The sequence below is a fragment of the Motacilla alba genome, chromosome 22, assembly GCF_015832195.1.
Source record: "Motacilla alba alba isolate MOTALB_02 chromosome 22, Motacilla_alba_V1.0_pri, whole genome shotgun sequence".
NCBI classification, from domain to species: domain Eukaryota; kingdom Metazoa; phylum Chordata; class Aves; order Passeriformes; family Motacillidae; genus Motacilla; species Motacilla alba.
Genome location: NC_052037.1, coordinates 2710325 through 2731823, shown reverse-complemented (window position 1 = coordinate 2731823; position 21499 = coordinate 2710325). Strand labels below are relative to the sequence as shown.

The 21499-nt window shown below is 54.9% G+C and overlaps 1 protein-coding gene across 1 annotated transcript in view; it reads right to left on the bottom strand.

Moving 5' to 3' along the window:
• SNRNP200 (small nuclear ribonucleoprotein U5 subunit 200) overlaps positions 1–21499 on the bottom strand; it is a 34002-nt gene that overhangs the window by 1201 nt on the left and 11302 nt on the right. The window contains exons 14-44 of the mRNA XM_038160422.1: positions 21224–21394; positions 20226–20419; positions 19778–19901; positions 18606–18755; positions 17885–17995; positions 17277–17408; positions 16584–16772; positions 15893–16090; positions 15168–15320; positions 14168–14248; positions 13678–13761; positions 13145–13251; positions 12948–13066; positions 12072–12226; positions 11048–11237; positions 10266–10439; positions 9560–9720; positions 8645–8872; positions 7917–8108; positions 7046–7224; positions 6368–6519; positions 5924–6032; positions 5346–5454; positions 4875–5064; positions 4168–4332; positions 3616–3737; positions 2836–2979; positions 1963–2139; positions 1416–1576; positions 624–705; positions 238–330 (exon numbers count right to left, since the gene is read on the bottom strand). Of these exons, the coding sequence (XP_038016350.1) occupies positions 238–330; positions 624–705; positions 1416–1576; positions 1963–2139; positions 2836–2979; positions 3616–3737; positions 4168–4332; positions 4875–5064; positions 5346–5454; positions 5924–6032; positions 6368–6519; positions 7046–7224; positions 7917–8108; positions 8645–8872; positions 9560–9720; positions 10266–10439; positions 11048–11237; positions 12072–12226; positions 12948–13066; positions 13145–13251; positions 13678–13761; positions 14168–14248; positions 15168–15320; positions 15893–16090; positions 16584–16772; positions 17277–17408; positions 17885–17995; positions 18606–18755; positions 19778–19901; positions 20226–20419; positions 21224–21394 (4596 nt within the window). The remainder of the gene's footprint in view (positions 1–237; positions 331–623; positions 706–1415; positions 1577–1962; positions 2140–2835; positions 2980–3615; positions 3738–4167; positions 4333–4874; positions 5065–5345; positions 5455–5923; positions 6033–6367; positions 6520–7045; positions 7225–7916; positions 8109–8644; positions 8873–9559; positions 9721–10265; positions 10440–11047; positions 11238–12071; positions 12227–12947; positions 13067–13144; positions 13252–13677; positions 13762–14167; positions 14249–15167; positions 15321–15892; positions 16091–16583; positions 16773–17276; positions 17409–17884; positions 17996–18605; positions 18756–19777; positions 19902–20225; positions 20420–21223; positions 21395–21499) is intronic.

Below are 21499 nucleotides of genomic sequence, written 5' to 3'. Positions count from 1 at the left end.
CAGCCCAGAGTCACCCAGTGTCACCTGGTGTCACCCAGCCCGTGACACCATGATGTGACCCAGCCCAGAGTCACCCGGGGTCACCCAGCCTGTGGCACCATGGCGTGACCCAGCCCGTGGCACTCAGAGTCACTTGATAGCACCCAGTGCCAGCCAGCCATGGCACCTCAGTGTCACCCGTGTCAGCCCCCGTTCACGTCACACCCCGGTGTCACCCCAGTGTCACCCCGGTGTCACCTTGGCCTTCTGCTGCAGCGTCAGGCGTTTGATGGAGATGAGGCTGTTGGACTTGGAGTCACCGATCACCACCCACCAGCCCTCCTCACGCTTCTGTGGGGACATCAGGGACATCGGGGACATCAGGGACACTGCCACCTCAGTGCCACCCCCATCACCACCCACCAGCCCTCCTCACGCTTCTGTGGGGACATCAGGGACATCAGGGACACTGCCACCTCAGTGCCACCCCCATCACCACCCACCAGCCCTCCTCACGCTTCTGTGGGGACATCACTGGGGAGGGACATCGGGGGACATTGGGGACATTAGGGAGGGACACTGAGACCAGTGGGATGGGCGGGATGGGCGGGACTGGCATCGATGGGGTCCCCACCCCGCAGTACCTGTGGGAACAGGGGCGCGATGACCGGCCCGGTGACCTCCTCCTCACGCTCCAGCTGCACCAGCACCACCACGGGGCCACCGCTGGGGACACAGCGGGACCAGTGACCCCAAACCCCATCCCAAACCCCAAATGCCATCCCAGCACCACCACGGGGCCACCGCTGGGGACACAGCGGGATCAGTGACCCCAAACCCCATCCCAAATCCCATCCTGATCCCATCCCAAACCCCAAATGCCATCCCAGCACCACCACGGGGCCACCGCTGGGGACACAGCGGGACCAGTGACCCCAAACCCCATCCCAAACCCCCAACCCCATCCTGATCCCATCCCAAACCCCCAACCCCATCCTGATCCCATCCCAAACCCCAAACCCCAGCCTGATCCCATCCCAAACCCCAAACCCCATCCTGATCCCATCCCAAACCCCAAACCCCAGCCTGATCCCATCCCAAACCCCAAATGCCATCCCAGCACCACCACGGGGCCACCGCTGGGGACAGAGAATGGGATCAGCAGCAGCAGGATGACACCACGATCCTGACCCCAATCCCGATGACCCCAATGACCCCGATCCCAATCCTGATGATCCCAATCCTGATCCCAATCCCATACAGACCTGCGGATCCTGTCCCTGTCCCCCACCTCGTATGACAGCTCGATATTGAGCGAGTGGTTGAAGAACCATCCCCATGATCCCATCCCAACGATCCCAACGATCCCAACGACTCCAATGACCCCAATCCCATCCCGATGACCCCAATCCCAACCCCGCCGAGCCGGGTCTCACCTGCGGATGCTGTCCCTGTCCCCCACCTCGTAGGACAGCTCGATGTTGGGGTAGCGGTTGCAGAAGCGCGCCACGTCGGCGATCTGCGCCTCGGGCAGCTGCAGCAGCGCCGTGCGCTCCTCGTCCTCCATCTCCATGATGTCAAACACGCTCTCCACGCCCTGCAAGGTGTCCCCAAGGTGTCCCCAAAGTGCCCCATGGGTGTCCTCAAAGTGTCCTCAAGGTGTCCCTTGGGTATCCCCAAAGTGTCCCTTGGGTGCCTCCTGGGTGTCCCCAAAGTGTCTCCTAGGTGTTCCCAAGGTGCCAAGGTGTCCCCTGGGTCCCAAGGTGCTCCCTGGGTGTCCTCTTGGTCCCAAGCTGTCCCCAAGGTGACCCACAAATGTCCCCCAAGTGTCCCCAAGATATCCATAAAGCGTCCTTTGGATGTCCCTTAGGTATCCCCAAGGTGTTCCCCAAGTGTCCTTTGGGTGTCCCTTGGGTGTGCTTTGGATGTCCCTTAGGTGTCCCCAGGTGTCCCCGAGTGTCCCCAGGTGTCCCCGGGCCGTACCTTGTCCGTGCAGCGTTTGATGTGCTCCGAGGTGAAGTGGGGCAGCTGCTTCAGGTACGAGTCCTTGGACCACATGGCCTGAGTGACCATCTGGGCCAGCTCCATGGCGGCCAGCGCCGGGCTGAGCCAGCCGTTGCTGGACAGCACGTCCACGCAGGCCTGGATCAGCCGGATGGCCTGGACACACGGACACGGACGGACAGACACGGTCAGTGACATGGCCAGGAATGGTCAGTGACGTGGACAGGGATGGTCAGTGACATGGACATGGCCAGGGACAGGGACACGGACACAGCCAGCCGTTGCTGGACAGCACGTCCACGCAGGCCTGGATCAGCCGGATGGCCTGGACACACGGACACGGACGGACAGACACGGTCAGTGACATGGCCAGGGATGGTCAGGGATGGTCAGTGACAGCCAGGGATGGTCAGGGGTGGTCAGTGACAGCCAGGGATGGGATGGACCCAGGCCGGACAAGTTCCTGCAGAACTGACCCCACGGAAGAGTGGGGCAATCCCTGGAGAACTGACCCCATGGGATGGAGCCAGGATGGGATTCCCACAGAACTGACCCCATGGGATGGAGCCAGGGTGGGATTCCCACAGAACTGACCCCATGGGATGGAGCCAGGGTGGGATTCCCACAGAACTGACCCCATGGCATGGATCAGCCCTGGAGAACTGACCCCAGGCTGGAATTCCTGGAGAACCTCATTATCCCGCCCTGCCTTCCTCAGCCATAAATCCCACCCCACCCCAAACCCAGCCCGTTTTCCCGTGACAGATGGGGGATCTCTCCAGCTCCTCATCCCAAGAACCCTTCACTGCGCTCCCCGGGCCCCGAGCGGGGTTTTGGGGTCTGGGGTCCCACCTTGCTGAGGATCTCCTCGGTGTCCGACTGCAGCTCGGCGCTCAGCTGCATGCGGGACAGGTGGGCCTGGAGCAGCAGGTTGGTCTTGACGTGGGGGTCGTTGAATTTGGGGTTGGTCAGCTTGTGGGGCACCTTCTGGGACAGCTGTGGGGGGAGGAGAAACCCTTTAGCGCCCAACCCCCAAATCGGTGCTTGACCCCAAAACCAGCTTCATCCCCGGGGTGGAGGAGGGAGAGAGGACTTGGGATTGTGGAATTAACGGGGATGGGATTGCTGAGTGCTCATTTCATCTCATCCCAATCCCATAGATCCCATAGATCCCGTTCCATCCCATCATTCCCACTGATCCCATTCCATCCCACCCCACTGATCCTATTCCTAACCCATCCCATTGACCCCATCCCAATGATCCCATTGACCCCATCCCAATGATCCCATGGATCCCATTGACCCCATCCCAATGATCCCAATGATCCCAATGATCCCAGACCTGGCGCAGCAGGTTGTCCTCGTGGTGCCGGATGGGGATGTTCCCATTGATCCCATCCCATGGATCCCATGGATCCCATTGACCCCATCCCAATGATCCCATTGACCCCATCCCATGGATCCCATTGACCCCATCCCAGTGATCCCAGTGATCCCACGGATCCCAGACCTGGCGCAGCAGGTTGTCCTCGTGGTGCCGGATGGGGATGTTCCCATTGATCCCATCCCATGGATCCCATGGATCCCATTGACCCCATCCCAGTGATCCCAGTGATCCCAGTGATCCCAGACCTGGCGCAGCAGGTTGTCCTCGTGGTGCCGGATGGGGATGTTCTCGTACTCAGCGGCGTTGGAGATGATCTCCAGCAGCCCCCGCACCTTGGTCTTGGCGTTGAGGGACATGCTGAACAGTTCTGGGGAAACACACAAAAATTGGGAATTTTGGCGGGAAAACCCAAAGCCAGGGATTTTTCTGGAAGAAAAATTAACAAAAGCGGGGATTTTTTGGGACAACACCCCAAAGTTGGGATTTTCTGACAGGGTAAAACAAGATTTTTTGGGTTCCAACCCAAATCCCCAACCCCATGGACTTTTTTGGTTGAAACCCCCACACCCATGGATTTTTTGGTCTGAAACCCCCAAACCCATGGATTTTTTGGTCTGAAACCCCCAACCCCATGGATTTTTTGGTCTGAAATCCCCAAACCCATGGATTTTTTGGTCTGAAACCCCCAAACCCATGGATTTTTTGGTTGAAGCCCCCAAACCCATGGGTTTTTTGGTGGAAGCCCCCAAACCCATGGGTTTTTTGGGAAAGGGCCGGATGCCAGGGTCCTGGGGCACCTATGGTGGTGTAGTTGATGTAGTAGTAGGCGGCGATCATGCCCAGGTTGAGGGGCGCCACGTCCATCTCGTCCTCGATGCTGATGCACTTGGACTGCTCCAGGTCGCTGAGGGTCTGCTCCACCAGCTCCGACAGGTGATCCGACAGGTGCCGGTGGGACACGCCTGCGGCGGGAGCACGGGATCGTGGCGATGACGGCATCGGGATGGACGGGGTGGAGTGGGGTGCAGTGGGATCATGGGATAATGGGATTGGGTAATGGGATTGGGGTAATGGGATAATGGGGTAATGGGGTAATGGGATTGGGGTAATGGGATAATGGGATTTGGGTAATGGGATGAAACAGTGGGATGGGGTGATGGGATAATGGGATTGGGGTAATGGGATTGGGGTAATGGGATAATGGGATGGGATAATGGGATTGGGGTAATGGGATAATGGGATTGGGGTAATGGGATAATGGGATGGGGTAATGGGATTGGGGTAATGGGATAATAGGATGGGGTAATGGGATAATGAGATGGGGTGATGGGATTGGGGCAATGGGATAATGGGATGAGATAATGGGATGAAATAGTGGGATGGGGTGATGGCATAATGAGACTATGGGATAATGGGATAATGGGATGGGCTTGCCAGCACCGTGGCCACCCCAGGACATTCCCAAGGACCGTCCTCCCTGCTGGCGCGCAGACCCCATGCCCACCTTGCAGGTTGTAGTAGTTGGGGTTCTGGGTCATCCTGCGGTACAGGAAGGTCCAGGTCAGGTAGTCCACGGCGTCCTGCTTGTTCTCGATGGTCTTGGTGACGATCTCGGCGTTGAAGTGGTCGTGCATGCAGTGGTCCAGGTGAGACTCCACCGGCAGAGGCTCGTACAGGAACTTCTTAAAGAAATCCTGCAGCAGGAAAAGGGGAAGAATTCAAGATTTCATCCCAAGAACGGTGTGGGAACCCAACCCAAGGGTATGGGATGTCCTCATGGTGATCCCAACTCTGAGTGAGGGTTTGGATCCATTCCATTCCATTCCTGCCATGGATCCCATCCCATCCCATCCCATCGATCCCATTGATCCCACCCCAATCCCCACCCCAACCCTGGTGAGGCTCATCCCCCAGATGGAGGAGGCCAATCCCGGCTGGAATGCCAGGAATGTCCCCGGATCCATCCATGCCCCACCTTCTTGGAGCCCTGGCACATGATGACGCAGCGCCCCTCGTCGTCCTGCAGCGGGCGGTTGGCGTGGCCGACCATCTGCAGCACGTCGTAGATGGGGTAATCCACGTACCTGCACGGCCACGGCGTCAGCAGCGCCCCCGGGATCCCCATCCCAAATCCCAGCCATCCTATCCCACCTGAGATCCCAATCCCATCCATCCTATCCCACCTGGGATTCCCATCCCAATCCTAAATCCCATCCATCCTATCCCACCTGAGATCCCAATCCCAATCATCCTATCCCACCTGGGATCCCCATCCCAATCCCAAATCCCATCCATCCTATCCCACCTGGGATCCCAATCCAATCCCAATCCCCATTCCAATCATCCTATTCCACCTGGGATCCCAACCCAATCCCAATCCCCATCCCATCCATTTTATCCCACCTGGGATCCCAACCCAATCCCAATCCCAATCTCATTCATCCCATCCCGTCTCACCGATCCCTTTGGTTCCATCCCAATCCCATCGATCCCACCCCATCCATCCCGTGGATCCCATCCCAGCCCAGGCCGAGGGGTCGGGGATGGGCTCACGCGTGGATCTTGCCGTTGTAGTACTGCGTGTCCATGATGATCACCAGGTGGGCCGAGATGTTCATGCCCCAGCAGAGGCTGCGCGAGGCCACCATCACCTGCACGGCTCCTGGGGGCGGGAGGGCACCTGGGGTCAGGGGGGCAGAGATCCCGGGGCTCCGGGCACTCGGAGAGGGGGATGGGGAAGATCCCGGACTTTCTGGGGGTGGGAGGTGGAGATTCCTCCAATCCCAATCTCTGTCCCATCAATCCATCCTGATCCTGATCCCGATCCCAGTCTCTATCCCAACCCATCCTACTCAACCATCCCATTCCAACCCAACCCCAAGATCAATCTCATCCCATCCCAATCCCAATTCCAATCTCTATCCCATTCCACTCCATCCATCCCAACCCCAAGACCAGTCCCACCCCGTGCCGACGCCGACCCCGCTGCGCTCTGACCGGAGCTGAAGAGCTGCTCCACCACGCGCCGCTCCATGGCCGTCAGCCCCTCGTGCAGGTAGCCGACGCCGTTGACCAGCGTCTCCTTCAGCGTGGGGTCGCTCAGCTTCTCCAGGTACGGCACCAGGTCCTTCTCGGCACAGTGCAGGAACCTGCCAGGGGATCCGGGAGCTGGTCAGCCTTTGGGATCACCCATCCCATCCCAGGAATTCCATCTCATCAATCCCATCAATCCCCATCCCATCCCAATCCCCGTCTCCTCCCATCAATCCCATCCCAATCCCAACCCCGATCCTGATCCTACTCCATTCAATCCCACCTCATGATCCCCCTCTTCTCCAGGCCAAATCCCCTCAGCTCCCTCAGGAATTCCCCATCTCCACCTCCCTGGACATTCTCCCACCCCATAACCCAACCCTAAACATTCTCCAACCCCATATCCCAGCCCTGGACATTCTCCCACCCCATAACCCATCCCAGATCCCTCAGGAATTCCCCATCCTTGCGCAGTCTCCAACCCCACATCCCATCCTGTGGTGTCCCCAGGTGTCCCTGGGCAGCTCCGTGGTGTCCCCCAGGTGTCCCCTTTCCCAGCCCCCTCAGGAATTCCCCATCCCCGGGCGTTCTCCAGCCCCACAGCCCATCCCGTGGTGTCCCCAGGTGTCCCCCAGGTGTCACCTGTGGCGCTGGACGTCAGAGGCGCAGGTGGTCAGGATGTTGATGGCCGTGAGCCGCGTCTGTTTGCGCGACGGGACGAAGACCAGGACGGGTTTTTTGGGCGAGTGCTTCATCACGGCGTGGTAGACGGGCTTGGCCATGGACAGCAGCCGCGTCTGCGTGTGGCTGATGTTGAAACCCTGCCAGAAACCCCAAAGCCAGATGGATCCCAAAGCATTCCCTGACAAACTGGCGGAAAACGCTGGAAAATTCGCTTAATTCCGGCACGGTAATGACTGATCCTTGGATTGGTGATCAATGGCCAATCCCAATCTCAATCCAAATGGATCATGGCCTAGAACGACCAACGATCCCAAGGGATCATGGCCAAGAATTAATTGGCCAAGAATGACCAACGATCCCAATGGATCATGGCCAATAATGACCAACGATCCCAAGGGATCATGGCCAAGAATGACCAACAATCCCAAGGGATCATGGCCAAGAATGACCAATGATCCCAAGGGATCATGGCCAAGAATTCCCAATGATCCCAAGGGATCATGGCCAAGAATGACCAACGATCCCAATGGATCATGGCCAATAATGACCAACGATCCCAATGGATCATGGCCAAGAATTCCCAACAATCCCAATGGATCATGGCCAAGAATGACCAACGATCCCAATGGATCATGGCCAAGAATTCCCAATGATCCCAAGGGATCATGGCCAAGAATGACCAACGATCCCAATGGATCATGGCCAAGAGTGACCAACGACCCAAATGGATCACGGCCAAGAATGATCAACGATCCCAATGGATCATGGCCAAGGACTACCAACCATCCCAAGGGATTCTTCCAAGAATCCCAGCTGTTCCCGTCCCTACCTGGATGTGCAGTTCCAGGGGCACGGGGCGCACGTTGGGGTGGAAGTTGAAGGTGGCGGTGGCGCTGCAGCCCAGCCAGTGCGCCACGTCCTTGGCGTTGGACAGCGACGAGCTCAGCGCCACGATGCGGATCGGCCGCTCGATCTGCGACGAGATGTAGCGCATGCGCGAGCAGATCACCTCCAGCACGGGCTGTGGGGGGAAAACAGGGTTGGGAATGGGATCAGGAGCGGGATCTGGTCAGGAGGACCCAGAGGAACCCCTCCTGAGCTTCCTGAGAGATACAGATGGAGCAGGAGAGGGATGGGATGAGGAGTGCATCCACAAGCAGATCACTCCCAGCACCAGCTGTGGGGAAAATGGGATTGGGAATGGGATCGGAAATGGGATCCAGTCAGGAGAACCCATGGAAACCCCTCCTGAGCTTCCTGAGAGTCATGGATGGAGCAGGAGTGGGATCAGGAACAGGATCAGAAATGAGATCAAGAGTGGGAGCAGGAGTGGGACCAGGAATGGGATCAGGACTATTCCTGGCTGAGATCCATCCAGGACACCCCATGGAAATCTCTTCTGACCTTCCCAACGCACGGACACCTCCCCTCCCATCCCATCCCATCCCATCGGATCAATTCCCACCAGGAAAACCTGCTCCAAAACAAGCCAGAATCCCACTGGGAACCTCCCATTCCAGGCTGGACCCATCCCCACCCCATTCCCAGGACTCTCACCCCGTTCTCGCCCCCGATCAGGTGCACTTCATCCACGATGAACAGGTTGACGTTCTGGACGTTCTTGCGCTGCTTCCAGCGGCGCGAGAGGATATCCCACTTTTCCGGGGTGCTGATGATGATGTTCCCTTTTCCCAGCAGCTTCAGGTCTGTGCTGGTCTCCCCCGTGAGCAGCACCACCTTCTTGTTGAGGCGCTCCTGGAATTTCTCGTACCAATCCATGAAAACCTGGGGAAACGGGAACTAGCCTTGAATCCGGGAGGTTTCCGATGGATTTATCCAGAGTTCGTACAGGAGAGGTGGTGTTATCCCCAAATTTCTCTCAAATTGGGGAAATTCCCACCAAACTGGGGTGATTCCCAGCGAATTCCTTTTGAAATGGGGCAATGCTCACCAAGTTCCTCTCAAATTGGAGCAATTCCCTCTAAATTCCCCTCAAACTGGGGCAATTCCTGGCAAATTCCTGGGGAATTCCCACCCGGACCAGTCTTATCCCAAAACTGGGGCAATTCTCTCCAAACTCCTCTTAAAATGGGGCGATTTCCTCCAAATTCCCCTCAAAATAGGACAATTCGCACCTAATTCCCCCCAGATTGAAGCAATTCCCACCAATCTGGGGCAATTCCCACCAAATTCCCCCCCAAACTGAAGCAATTCCCACCAAATTCCCCTCAAAATACGACAATTCCCACCACATTCCCCTCAAAAGATGACAATTCCCACCAAATTCCCCCCCTAAACTGAAACAATTCCCACCAAATTCCCCTCAATATACGACAATCCCCACCAAATTCCCCCCCAAACCGAAGGAATTCCCACCAAATCTCCCCCGTAACCCGCCCCCAGCAGCAGCAGGGAGGGCAAACCCGGGGTGAAGGTGGGAATTCCCAGCTCCAGGCAATTCCCGGGACTCACCTGCTCGGCCAGGGCCTCCATGGGGGTGATGTAGACGCAGCGGCCCTCGGAGTTCTGGAGCAGCATGCGGAGGATGGCGAACTCGGCGCAGATGGTTTTGCCGCTGCCCGTGGGCGCGCCCACGAAGACGTTGTCGTCGCTGTTGTACACCGTGTTGAACACTGGGCAGCCGCGGCCGTTCCCGTGGGTTTAGGGGGGAAAAAAATTTGGGAATGGGGTGAGGATCGGAGGGAGAGGAGCTCCGGGAAGTATCTTTAGGGGTAAAGCACGGATCCCGAAATTTTGGGAGAGGGGATGATCCATGGATCCCAAAACAGCGGGACAGGATAATCCACAGATGGCAAAATTTTGGGAGAGGGAATAACCCACAGATCCCAAAATTTTGGGAATAGGGATAAACCACGGATCCCAAAACTCTGGGAAAGGGGATAAACCACAGATCCCAAAACTCTGGGAATACAGGATTAACCACAGATCCCAAAACTGGGACTACTGAATCATCCACGGATCCCAAAACTCTGTGAGAGATGAAATCCTCGTGGAACAAGCAGAAGGACCAACCCCAACTTCCGGAACCTGCTGAACCCATCAGAAACCTCACCACCAAACCCCCACACCACCCCGCCATTCCCCATCCTCCAAATTCCTGCCAAAAAACCACCAAATCCCGGGAAATCCCGTCGGGATGAGGAGCTGGGAGTCCCACCTTGAGTCTGGATGGGGTTGAAGAAGGGGAACTTGTCCTGGTAGAGGCTCTCGAAGGCGCTGTTCCGCAGCGCCGACACCGGCAGCGGCTGCAGGTCCAGCAGCTCCGTGGGCGGCGGGTATTTTTCCGGAAGGATCAGGTGCCGGAAAGAAACGGGAAGCTGGGTCTCACAGGCTGGAGGATGGAAAGAATTCCTGAATTTTCCAGGTGGGTGGATCCAGGGGGTCCGGATCTGCCGTTGGGGGGAGGTTGTGGGGTCGGAAGGAGGGGAAGGGGATGGGAAATGGATTGCGGAGGTTTGGGAGAGGGGATAAAGCCAGAATTCCAAAGGTTTGGGAGAGGGGATAAGAAACAGATTGCAAGGGTTTGGGAGAGAGAAGAAATTTGGAATTCAAAAGGTTTGGGAATAGGGAAAAAAACAGACCCCAAAGCTCTGGGAGAAGGGATAAAAAACAGATTCCAAAGGTTTGGGAATAGGGAAAAAACCAGATTCCAAAGGTTTGGGAGAGGGGATAAAAAACCCCAGGAAAAACCAGGAATAAACCCCTGGAAAAACCCAGAATAAACCCCAATAAAGGGGCATTCACAAAGCCATAAAACCTCGAATAAACCCCAGGAAAAGCCAGCAATAAACTCAGGAAAAATCAGGAAAAAAACCCAGGAAAAACCAGGAATAAAACCCAGGAAAAAAAAACAGGAAAAAAGGCAGAAAAAAAACCCAGGAAAAATCAGAAAAAAACAGGAATAAAAGCAGGAATAAACCCAGGAAAAGGGGCACTCACAGAGCCAGCGGTCGGACACCACCCGGATGAAATACTGAGGGGGCAGGGGCTCGAAGACAGGCACAAAAAATGTCACCAGGTGCTCGTCCTGGGCATATTTGGCCTTGAGCAGGAAATATTCGTGGTGCAGGATCACCTCGCTGTCCACGTCCTCCACCAGGATCCAGAAGGCCTCGGAGGAGCCGTGAACCTGGGGAAAAAAAGGGGAAATTCTCAATTCTCTGTCCCAGCCCTCACAATTCCGAGTGTTCCTGCCCCAGAATGGCTCCTCTTGGTCCCAGGATTGTGTTTTCCCTCGTGGTTTTTAAAACCAAACCCCAGATTTTTCTGGATTTGCACAGTCAAGGCATCTTCCCTGATGATTTTCACAATCCTGCCTCATAAATCCCATTTTTCCCCCCAGTAAAGGCGTTTCCCCCTCATCCCAGGTGCAGAATTCCTTATTTTCCCTCACATTTTCTCTCAGGATTTCCACACCTCAGCCCCAAAAATCCCATTTTCCCCCCAATCAGCCCATTTTCCCCTCATGATTTCCACACCCCAGGCCCAAAATTCCCCATTTCCCTTCACGATTTCCACTCCCACCCCCAGAATCCCCCATTTTCCCTCAGGATTTCCACACCTCAGCCCCAAAAATCCCATTTCCCCCCCAGTCAGGCCATTTTCCCCTCATGATTTACACATCTTAGCCCCAGAATCCCCCATTTTCCCTCACACTTCCCCTCACAATTTCACTCCCCCATTCCCAAAATCCCCCATTCCACCCCCACCCCCATAATCCCCCATTTTCCCTCAGGATTTCCACACCTCAGCCCCGTAAAATCCCATTTCCTCCCCAATCAGGCCATTTTCCCCTCATGATTTCCACACCCAAGGCCCAGAATCCCCCATTTCCCCTCACAATTTCTCTCCCCCATTCCCAAAACCCCCCATTTCCCCTCACAATTTCATCCCCCCAGCCCCATAACCCCCCTTTCCCACCCCAAATCCCCCCTTTCCCACCCCAAATCCCTTCTTTCCCCACCTTCTCGTCCCACTGGAAGTCGGGCGCGATGGTGAGCTCCACCTTGAGCGTGGAGCGCGTGATGGGCTGCAGGTGCACGGACAGCTCCAGCTTCGGGAACAGGTGCACGTACTTATGGATGGTTTTCCCCATTTTTGGCATCCGGATCAGCTCTCCTGTGGGAAGGGGAGGAAATGAAGGGATGGGGTCAGGGAGGATCCCAAAAAGAGCGGGATTCTGAGGGGGAGGCCTTTGCAGCTGGTCCAGACAATAAGCAAAATTCCTGGAGGAATTCCCAAATTTCTGAGGGGATGTCCTGGAGAAATTCCCCCATTTCTGAGGGAAATTCCCCCATTTCTGAGGGAAAATCCCCCATTTCTGAGGGAAATTCCCCAATTTCTGAGGGAAATTCCCCCATTTCTGAGGGAAAATCCTGGAGTAATTCCCCAATTTCTGAGGGAAAATCCTGCAGAAATCCCCCCATTTCTGAGGGGAAATCCTGGAGAAATCCCCCAATTTCTGAGGGGAAAATCCCCAATTTCTGAGGGGAAAATCCCCCTTTCTGAGGGAAAATCTTGGAGAAAACACCCAATTTCTGAGGGAAAAACCTGGAGAGATTCCCCACCCTCAAAACTAAGATTTTTTTTTTTCCTCAAAATCTCATCTAAACCAGGATTTGGGGGTTTTAACACAGATTTGGGGAATTTTAGCCTGAATTTAGGGGATTTTAACACAGATTTGGGAAATTTTAGCCCAGACTTGGAGGATTTTAGCCTGAACTTCGTGGATTTTAACCCGAATTCAGGGATTTTAACCCGAATTCAGGGGATTCTCCCATGCCACACCCCAAACCCCTCCCCATCCCCGATTTGGGGTGATTTCCCCCCGTTTCAGCACCGATCTCGTTGTGGTTGAGGTCGTAGAGGCGCTCAAAGGGGAAATTCTTCTTCTCGATCTTCTTCACCACCTCCTCGGGCAGCTTCTTGAACTGGCGCAGGGGACACATGGACTGCCACCTGTGGGGACAAGCCGGGGGCTGAGGGGACGCCGGGAGCTGCGGGAATGTTGGGGAATTCTGCGGGATCAGGACTCACATGCGCTTGTCGATCATCTTGCAGAGGTTGAGGGTCTTGTCGGTGAGCTGGGCCCAGCCGCGGTTCAGGACGATCTCAAAGATGGCTCTCATCAGCCTCCCGGCCGACTGGGGGACAAGGAAGGGTTTTGGGGTGACATTCCCAAACTCCCATCCCGCCCTGTGTGCCAGCCTGGAGGGGTTTGGGGTGGGAACGACCCCAAATCCCAATTGGTGTCACCACAACCGGTGCCATCGCACAGCATCGGCCTTGGACACTTCCAGGGGTCCCAGATGCTCTGGGAATTCCATCCCAGCCCCTCACCCAATATTTCTTCCCAAAATCCCACCTAAACCAGAACATGGAATCCTGGAATGGTTTGGGTTGGAAGGAACTTCACAGCCCATCAAGTCCCACCATGGGTCCCACACTTTCCACTGTCCCAGGTAGCTCCATCCTGGCCTTGGACACTTCCAGGGATCCCAGCTGCTCTGGGGATCCACCCCAGCCCCTCACCGATCCCACTGGGAATTCTGAGGGAATTCCTGGCTCACCTGGGTGACGTAGACCATGTCGGCCATGAGGGCGAACCCCTCCAGCTTCAGCTGCGAGATGAAGGCCTGGAGCAGGACGTTGATCTGGGAACGGCCACGGAAAAACCCTCAGGGAATATCCCAGGAAAGCTGCTTTGCCTGGAGCTTAATTCCTAAGGAAACCTCCTTTTCCTGTTCCCCAATGTCCCAAAAAAGCTGCTTTTCCCATTTTCCAAGTTTCCCAGGAAAGCTGCTTTTCCCGTTTTCCAAATTTCCCAGGAAAGCTGCTTTTCCTGGCTCCTCGTTCCCAAGGAAATCTCCTTTTCCTGGTCCCAAATATGCCAAGAAATCTGCTTTTCCTGGCTCCCAATTCCCTTCTCCCACCTCCCTTTCCAGCCTCTCCCCAGTCCCACGGATCTCCTGGATCTCTCTGAACTTCCCAGCGCCATCCAGGACATCCCAGAGAGGGAGGAGAGCAGAATTCCCACCAGGAATTCCCACCAGGGCTCACCTTGGCACTGGGCTCCTCGATGCTCTCCTTCACCGGGATCGGGACTCGCTCCAGAAGCTTCTGCAGCTCCAGCTTCTCCTCCTGGGGGAAAACAGGGATGGAGGGTGGGTGATGGCTGTCGGGTGATGGCTGTCCGATGTTGGGTGTTTGACGTTGTTGAGTGACCGTTGTTGGGTGTTGTTGAGTGATGGTTGTTGGATGCAGTTGGGAGATGGCGGTTGGGTGTTGATGGCTGTTGGGTGTTGATGGCTGTTGATTGATGGCTGTTGGGTGTTTGATGTTGGACGTTGGGTGTTAAGTGTTGGCTGTTGATTGATGGCTGTTGGGTGTTTGATGTTGGACGTTGGGTGTTAAGTGTTGGCTGTTGATGGTTGTTGGGCGTTGTTGGCTGTTGATTGATGGCTATTGACTGATGGTTGTTGGGTGTTTGCTGTTGGGTGTTGTTGGCTGTTGATTGATGGTTGTTGGGTGTTGCTGGCTGTTGATTGATGGCTGTTGGGTGTTTGCTGTTGGGTGTTTGATGTTGGACATTGGGTGTTGAGTGTTGGCTGTTGATTGATGGTTGTTGGGTGTTGCTGGCTGTTGATTGGTGGCTGTTGGGCATTGATGGCTGTTGATTGATGGCTGTTGGGTGTTTGATGTTGGATGTTAAGGGTTGGGTGTTGAGCGTTGCCTCTTGGGCGTTGTTGGCTGTTGATTAATGGCTGTTGATGGCTGTTGATTGATGGTTGTTGGGTGTTGTTGGCTGTTGAGTGATGGCTGTGGGGTGTTTGATGTTGGACGTTGGGTGTTAAGTGTTGGGTGTTGCCTGTTGGGTGTTGTTGGCTGTTGAGTGATGGCTGCTGGGTGTTGGGTGATGGCTGTTGGGTGTTTGATGTTGGACACTGGGTGTTGAGTGTTGGGTGTTGAGTGTTGCCTGTTGGGTGTTGTTGGCTGTTGATTGATGGCTGTTGGGTGTTTGATGTTGGACATTGGGTGTTGGGCGTTGCTGTTCCCGTACCTCGCGCACGGTGATGTTGCGGAACTCCGAGGACAGGGAGAAGACGCGGAAGAGCTCGATCTCGCTCAGGGTGGGTTTCAGCAGCTGGTTGTACGTCTGCACCGTCTCGTTGGTGATGTAGTAATGGCTGGCAATGCGGCCCAGCTCCGTCACCTGCCGGGACAGCCGGGAAAACGGCGGGAACAGTCAGGATAAACCACAGGAATGGCTGGGATAAACCACGGGAACAGTCGGGATAAACGGCGAGAACAGTCAGGATGAACCACGGGAACAGTCGGGACAAACCACGGGAACAGTCGGGACAAACCACGGGAACAGTCGGGACAAACCACAGGAATGGCTGGGATAAACCACGGGAACAGTCAGGATAAACCACGGGAACAGTCAGGATAAACCACGAGAACAGTCAGGATAAACCACGGGAACAGTCAGGATAAACCATGGAAATGGTGGGGAGAAAAATGGCCAGGAGAACAGTGGAAGCAGCCGGGATAAACCTACGGAAACAGTCAGGATAAACCACGGGAATGACTGGGATAAACCACAGGAATGGCTGGGAGAACAGACGGAATGACCAGGAGGAACCACAGGAACGGTGAGGAGAAAAATGGCCAGGAGAACAACGGGAATGGCCAGGAGAAACCCACAGGAACCCCCCACCTAGAAATCCCCATTTTTTTTCTGCCATCCCACCTAAAAATTCCCTTTTTTTTTTGCCATCGCACCTGGAAATTCCCGGTTTTCTTGTCGTACTTGACCAGGTTGTTCTTGTCGAGCATCAGGGCTGCGGTGTGGACGAGGTCGAGGCGCCGCTGCTCCAGGAGCGGGTCTGCCTTCAGGTCATCGTGGGAGATGCCGTAAAGGGTCGGCGACCGCAGCATCCGGATGTACAGGTAGGTGTAGCCCAGCCAGTTCACCGCATCCTACAGAATTCCCAAATCCTGAGTGATCCTGGGGATGTCCTGCACGCCCAGGGAGCTCTGGAGTGGAGCTGACCCCGGGAAAATCCCACAAAACAGAGCCAGGAAATCCAGGGAAATCTGCTTTTGCTGGTGCCCAATTCCCTTCCCCCACATCTCCTGGAAAACATTCTGGAATTAAGCCTAAAACACCCCCAGATTTTCCCCTCATTTTCCACTCCCACCCCAAAAACTCTTCCAAGAACACCCCAAACACCCCAATCCCAAAAATCCCCACCTGGGATTGGGCATGGAATTTTTGAGGGATTATCCCAGGTGGATTCTTGAGGAAATATCTCAGGTGGGTTTGAGCATTTAATTCTTGAGGAAATATCTCAGGTGGGTTTGAGCATTTAATTCTTGAGGAAATATCTCAGGGGGGTTTGGGCAAGGAATTGTCTCAGGGGGCAGAACCACAGCCACAAATCCCTACAGAAAACTGGGAATTTCATCCAACCTTGGCATTCTGGACGTTCCCGAGCACGGCCTCGGCGTTGAGCATGTCCGGGAGCTTGGCCACCATCTGGCTCTCGATGGGCAGCTGCTGGTTGAGCAGGGACAGGTAATACTGGAGCTCTCCGTGGGAAGTGATGAGAATTCCTTCTCCTTTCGTGTCGTACTGGGGCCTCCCGGCACGGCCCAGCATCTGGAACCAGGGGAAACAGCTCACGGAACTTGGAATTCTTGAGGGATCATCTCAGGTGGGTTTGGGCATGGAAGTCTTGAGGAATTATCTCAGGTGGGTTTGGACATGGAACTCTTGAGGAGTTATCTCAGGAGGGTTTGGACAAGAAATTATCTCAGAAGGGTCCTGGCAAGGAACTCTTGAGGAATTGCCTCAGGTGGGCCTCAGGAAAGGAATGCTTGAGGAATTATCTCAGGTGGGTTTGGACATGGAACTCTTGAGGAATTATCTCAGGTGGGTTTGGACATGGAATTGTCTCAGGTAGACCTGGGCATGGAACTCTTGAGCAAGTATCTCAGGTGGGTTTGGGTCAGGAATTATCTCAGGTGGATCTGGGCAAGGAGCTCTTGAGGAACTTTTCCCTTTCCTTTCCAACCCCACAACACAAGGAAAAACAAGGAGGAACCCCAAAACCGGGATGTTGGATGGGATTTGAGGCTGGGAAGGTCCTCCTGGAGGTCCCACCTGGAGGATGTCCAGCGCTCCCAGCTCCGTCCAGCGCCCCTTCTCCGGGCTGTACACCTGCGTGCCTTTGATGATCACCGTGTGCGCCGGCAGGTTCACGCCCCAGGCCAGCGTGGCCGTGGACACCAGGACCTGCAGGGAAACTGGGGTCAGATCCAGCAGGAACCTCCAAATCCACCCAGGAACCTCCGAATCCACCCAAAACCTGGGATCAGATCCAGCAGGAACCTCCAAATCCACCCAGGAACCTCCAAATCCACCCAAAACCTGAGATCAGATCCAGCAGGAACCTCCAAATCCACCCAGGAACCTCCAAATCTATCCTGGAACTTCCAGACCCAACCAGGAACCTCCAGATCCATCCAAAACCAGGGATCAGATCCAGCAGGAAGCTCCAAATCCACCCAGGAACCTCCAAATCCACCTTGGAACATCCAAATCCAACCAGGAACCTCCATCCAGAAATCTCCTTTTCCACCCAAAAGCTCCATTTCCATCTCCCATTTAATCCTCGAGGCAAATCCCTTTTTTCCACATCAGAGCAGGATCCCAAACGAAATTTTTTTTGGGATTTGATTCTGGAATTTCCTCTGGAATTGGGGCCCCACCTGGATGTGTTTGTCGGCGAAGAGATCCTCCACCAAGGTGCGGTCAACGCGCGTCATCCCGGCGTGGTGGATGGCGAAGCCGTAGGGGAGGAGATCCTTCAGCTCCAGGTTCTGGAGGAAAACAAATCCCAGAGAATTCCAGGGAAAAAGTGGGAAAAGATTCCAAGGGAGAAGTTTGGGATCGCCACAGGATGGGGTTGGAGAGGGTGGAGAAGTCATCGTGGCGCGTCCATAAAATCTCTTGGGAATGGAGGATCCACCAACTTTTCCTTGAAGTATTTTCTCAATTTCTCCCAAATTCTCCCAGATTTTTCCCAAATTTTCCAACTAACTCCAACTTCCATGGATAAAGGGATGGAGATTGCAATCCCTGAAGGAATTTTCCCAAATTTCCACCAAAATGTTCTCAAATTTTTCCCAAATAACTCCATCTCCTCCACGAATAAAGGGCTGGAATCACTTTTCCCCTGCTGGATTTCCCTTTTCCAGATTTTTCCCTGCCAATTTTCCTGCATTTTCCCAATTTTTCCCACTTTTTCCCTGTCAGATTTTCCTCTGTCAGATTTCCCCAATTTTTCCAGGTTTTTCCTTGCTGGATTTCCCTGATTTTTTCCCAATTTTTCCCTGCTGGATTTCCCTGATTTTCCCCATTTTTTCCTGATTTTTCCCTGCCAGATTTTCCCAACTTTTCCCGATTTTTCCTGAATTTTCCCCGGCTCACCTTGCACTGCTCGGCCTCCGTGCGCAGCACCTCGGTGGAGGCCGAGCCCTCCCTGAGGAAGAGCCCCAGCGTGTCCTTCTCCAGGCACATGTCCCGGATGGCCCGCGCCGTCTTCCCGGTCTCCTTCCGCGAGTGCACGAACACCAGCACCTGCAAAAACCAGGATCAGCCTGGGAAAACCGGGATCAGCCTGGAAAAACTGGGATCAGCTACTGGGATCAGCCCGGGAAAAACTGGGATCAGCCTGGAAAAATTGGGATCAGCTCCTGGGATCAGCCTGGAAAAACTGGGATCAGCTCCTGGGATCAGCCTGAGAAAAACTGGGATCAGCTCCTGGGAAAAACCGGGATCAGCCCGGGAAAACTGGGATCAGCCTGGGAAAAACCGGGATCAGCCTGGGAAAAACCGGGATCAGCTCCTGGGATCAGCCTGGAAAAACTGGGATCGGCCCGGGATCAGCTCCTGGGATCAGCCTAGGAAAAACTGGGATCAGCCTGGGAAAAACTGGGATCAGCTCCTGGGATCAGCCTAGGAAAAACTGGGATCAGCTCCTGGGATCAACTTGGAAAAACTGGGATCAGCCTGGGATCAGCCTGGGAAAAACTGGGATCAGCCTGGGATCAGCCTGGGAAAAACTGGGATCAGCTCCTGGGATCAACTTGGAAAAACTGGGATCAGCCTGGGATCAGCCTGGGAAAAACTGGGATCAGCCTGGGATCAGCCCAGGAAAAACTGGGATCAGCTCCTGGGATCAGCCTGGAAAAACTGGGATCAGCTCCTGGGATCAGCCTGGGAAAAACTGGGATCAGCCCCGGGATCAGCCTGGGAAAAACTGGGATCAGCCCCGGGATCAGCCTGGGAAAAACTGGGATCAGCTCCTGGGATCAGCCCCGGGATCAGCCTGGGAAAAACTGGGATCAGCACGGGATCAGCCAGGAAAAACTGGGATCAGCCTGGGAAAAACTGGGATCAGCTCCTGGGAAAAACTGGGATCAGCCTGGGAAAACTGGGATCGGCCCGGGATCAACTTGGAAAAACAGCACCACAAAACGGGGGGGGGGGGGGGGGGGAAGGGAAAATCCCATTTTTTTTCATAGGATCGAGGCCGAATTTTTGGGAATAATGGGGAAAAAATGGGAAAAAAAGTGGAATTTTTGGGAACGAGGTGGGACCTGGTTCTTGCCGGCGTGCTCCATGATCTTCTCGTAGACGATCTCGTTCATGATCTGGAAACGTTTGATGGCTTTCTTCTCTGTGATGCCCACGTAGGTCTGCTCCAGGGGCACGGGCCGGAAGCTGGGAGGGAAAAAATCCATGGGATTTGTGGGAAAAGATCCACGGGAAAAGGAATTTATGGAGAAAATGTGACCAAAAAATCCGTGGGAAAGGGAATTCATGGAGAAACTGGGACCAAAAATCCATGGAAAAGGGAATTCATGGAGAAACTGTGACCAAAAATCCATGGAAAAGGGAATTTATGGAGAAACTGTGACCAAAAAATCCATGGAAAAGGGAATTTATGGAGAAACCACCACCAAAATATCCATGGAAAAGGGAATTTATGGAGAAACTGGGACCAAAAATCCACGGAAAAGGGAATTTTTCCCGTTCTCTCCGTACCTGTTGTCGAAGTAGAACAAGCCCTTGGCCGGGTCCACCCGCAGGAAGGTGGCCACGTCCTCGTAGTTGGGCAGTGTGGCGCTGAGCCCCACCAGCCGCACGTCCTCCTGCGTCATCTCGATGTTGCGGATGGCCCTGGCCACCAGCGACTCCAGCACGGGGCCACGGTCGTCGTGGAGGAGATGGATCTCATCCTGGGAGAAGGGGAGAGGTCAGGGAATTGTCCTCCCTCACCTACATTTGTGGGATCACAACGTTCATCGGGTTCCACCATGGGTGTTATGGTTGGGCAGGTCCAAGGTTCTTCAGCCCCAAACCCCAGATTCACCTTGAGAAACCCCCTGAGCTTCTCCATTCCCAAAGCCCAGATCCACCTTGAGAAACACCTTGAGGAACACCTGAGGTTCTCCAGCCCCAAACCCCAGATCCACCTTGAGGAACACACCTTCAGGAACCTCTTGAGCTTCTCCACTCCAAACCCCAGTTCCACCTTGAGGAACACCTGAACTTCTCCAACCCAAAGCCCAGATCCACCTTGAGGAACACCTGAGGTTCTCCAGCCCCAAACCCCAGATCCACCTTGAGGAACACACCTTCAGGAACCTCTTGAGCTTCTCCACTCCAAACCCCAGTTCCACCTTGAGGAACACCTGAACTTCTCCAACCCAAAGCCCAGATCCACCTTGAGGAACACCTGAGGTTCTCCATCCCCAAACCCCAGATCCACCTTGAGGAACACCTGAGGTTCTCCATCCCCAAAGCCCAGATTCACTTTGAGGAACACCTTGAGGAACCTCCTGAGCTTCTCCACCTCCAAACACCAGATCCACCTTGAAAAACCCCTTGAGCCCCAAACCAGAGATCCACCTTGAGGAACACACCTTGAGGAACCTCTTGAGCTTCTCCATCCCCAAACCCCAGTTCCACCTTGAGGTTCTCCACCCCAAACCCCAGTTCCACCTTGAGGAGCCCCACCCCTGCCCGTTCGGGGCGCTCACCAGGATGACCAGCCGCACCAGCTGGGTGTAGGTGCGCTCGCCGCCCTTGCGGGTGATGATGTCCCACTTCTCGGGCGTGCACACGATGATCTGCGTGGCGCTGATCTCCTCCTTGCACAGCTGGTGGTCCCCAGTCAGCTCGGCCACCGTGATCCCGTAGGTGGCCAAGCGCTGGGAAAGACGCACGGGATGAATGTGGAGAGATCATTCCATGGGGGAACCATCCCAAAATCCCACCCAAACTTCTCCTGGTGGGGTTCGAGGGTGTTCCCTCTT